The sequence below is a fragment of the Chaetura pelagica genome, unplaced genomic scaffold (genome assembly GCF_000747805.2).
Source record: "Chaetura pelagica isolate M959 unplaced genomic scaffold, ChaPel_1.0 scaffold570, whole genome shotgun sequence".
Lineage (NCBI taxonomy): Eukaryota > Metazoa > Chordata > Aves > Apodiformes > Apodidae > Chaetura > Chaetura pelagica.
The window spans coordinates 215,703-217,675 of NW_009951942.1; the positions used below are offsets into that span (position 1 = coordinate 215,703).

Here is a 1,973-nt window from a genome sequence, read left to right on the forward strand (position 1 = left end):
TCTCCTCTCCTCTCCCCCCCCCCCCCCCCCCCCCCGATGTCTCTACAAACAGTCCATGACCCAGTCACCCAAATACATTCATAACAAGAGTTTTCCTCCAGTGAATTAAATGCTGTCTAAGCCTTTCACATTCCACTTCCTCCTGCTGCCCGTACGTTCTCCTTAAGAACAAAATCCAACTTGACATTTATGCAAAGATGATCATGCTCATCTTTCCAATGTTCCTTTAGAACACAAATTCCAAATTATGCTCTGGCCACAAGCAGGAGCACACAGGAGTGTGTTCCACAGGCTCAGTTCTAGCCACAACTGAATAAACGTGTCTAGAAGATGAATTTGACTTTGACACTTGGGTTTTTTTCTCTACCCTGCTGCTGAGAATTGAACTGAAAGGACATGACCCTCACTTCACATTACAGCTTTTTTCCCTCTCAAAAGCTGGATTTGCATCATTTTTCTTTTCCCTGTTGGATCACAAATGTCTTGCATGGGTGGTTTCATAAGGCAGGCTCCTCAGACAGGAAGAAGGGAACTGTTGCCTTAAGAAAAGGAGAAATATGGATGGTAAAAGCAGAAGGAATCTGGAGGTTTGCATCAGAAGTGTTTGAGTTGCTGAAAACCCATTTGGCTGAAGTTACATTGATGAGTTAAGCCATGGCTAAAGGAAGACATGATGAAATGTCTGAGGGTGGGACAAAGGAGAGAGATGTTTTTTGTGTCACAGGATCCTTACATGTTACTGCACCTCCTTGCTTTGGGACATACACTAAAAACACACCAGAGCTCTTTTTGGTACCTACTTATTGTTGCAAGTAGAGTTTGCTAAATGTAATACAGTGGTCAAGCTGAGAAAATTAAACATCAGAACAAAAGTGATGAAACAGTCCTTGATTGCAATGAGAAGAGAGCAAAATGTATTCACTCAAGACTATTAAAATGAGCCCAGGAGAAAGGTACATTTAGTATGTAACACATGCAGGTAAAACTCTATTTACTTGAGATCTTAGGAAGAAATTCTTTCCTGTGAGGGTGGTGAAACCCTGGCCCAGGTTGCCCAGAGAAGCTGTGGCTACCCCCTCCCTGGCAGGGTTGAAGGGCAGGTTGGATGGGGCTTGGAGCAGCCTGGGCTGCTGGGAGGTGTCCCTGCCCATGCAGGGGTGGGACTGGGTGATCTTTGAGGTCCTTTCCAGCCCAAACCATTCTGTGATTCTATGATTCTACTGTTGCAAGTCAGAAATGTCTTAAAAATTAAATGAGTGCTGTTAGCTGCTAAGAAGTGTTAGGGTTGTTGTTCTTGCTGCCTGAATGTTCAGGTGTTTCAGAAGAAAGATGTTTTTCATGTGTCATGTGATAACCTCTTTTCTCTCTTTCTGGCAGGGAAATTCGCAGGCTTTTTGCCACAACAAAGACCTTCAGCAAATCCCTCATGAGCTCCAGCCGAACGTAAACAAACTAGATCTGTCTGGAAATCTGATTCGAAGCATCCCTGAAATGCCATTATCATTTCACACTTCCCTCCACTGCCTGGATTTAAGCTCTAACCAGATCAGCTTCATCGCTCCCGGAGTCTTTGCACACATGACGAGCTTGCTGGAAATAAATTTAGCCAATAATCATTTATATGAGCTTGCTCAGAATGGGACAGAGGGGCTTGGGCTTCTACCCAAGGTGGAAATACTGGACTTGTCCCACAACAGTTTGTACAATGAGATGGTTGAGTATTTCATTAAACAAGCTCCAGCTCTGCGGTATCTTTACTTGGCTGACAACAGTATTATCATGATCTCACACAAGATGTTTCAGGGATCTCCCAGTCTTGTGGAGATAGATCTTCAGAGTAATATCATCATGGAAATAGAAGAAGGTGCTTTTGAGACTTTAATGAACCTTTCCAAACTCAATCTTTCCATGAATTCCATTACTTGCATCTCTGATTTCAATCTCAGGCAGCTGGAGATACTTGACCTCAGCAG

At 43.5% G+C, this 1,973-nt stretch overlaps 1 protein-coding gene across 1 annotated transcript in view; it reads left to right on the plus strand.

Moving 5' to 3' along the window:
* LRRC32 (leucine rich repeat containing 32) overlaps positions 1-1,973 on the plus strand; it is an 8,349-nt gene that overhangs the window by 4,803 nt on the left and 1,573 nt on the right. Inside the window, exon 2 of the mRNA XM_009996730.1 lies at positions 1,378-1,970. Coding sequence (XP_009995032.1) covers positions 1,378-1,970 — 593 coding nt within the window. The remainder of the gene's footprint in view (positions 1-1,377; positions 1,971-1,973) is intronic.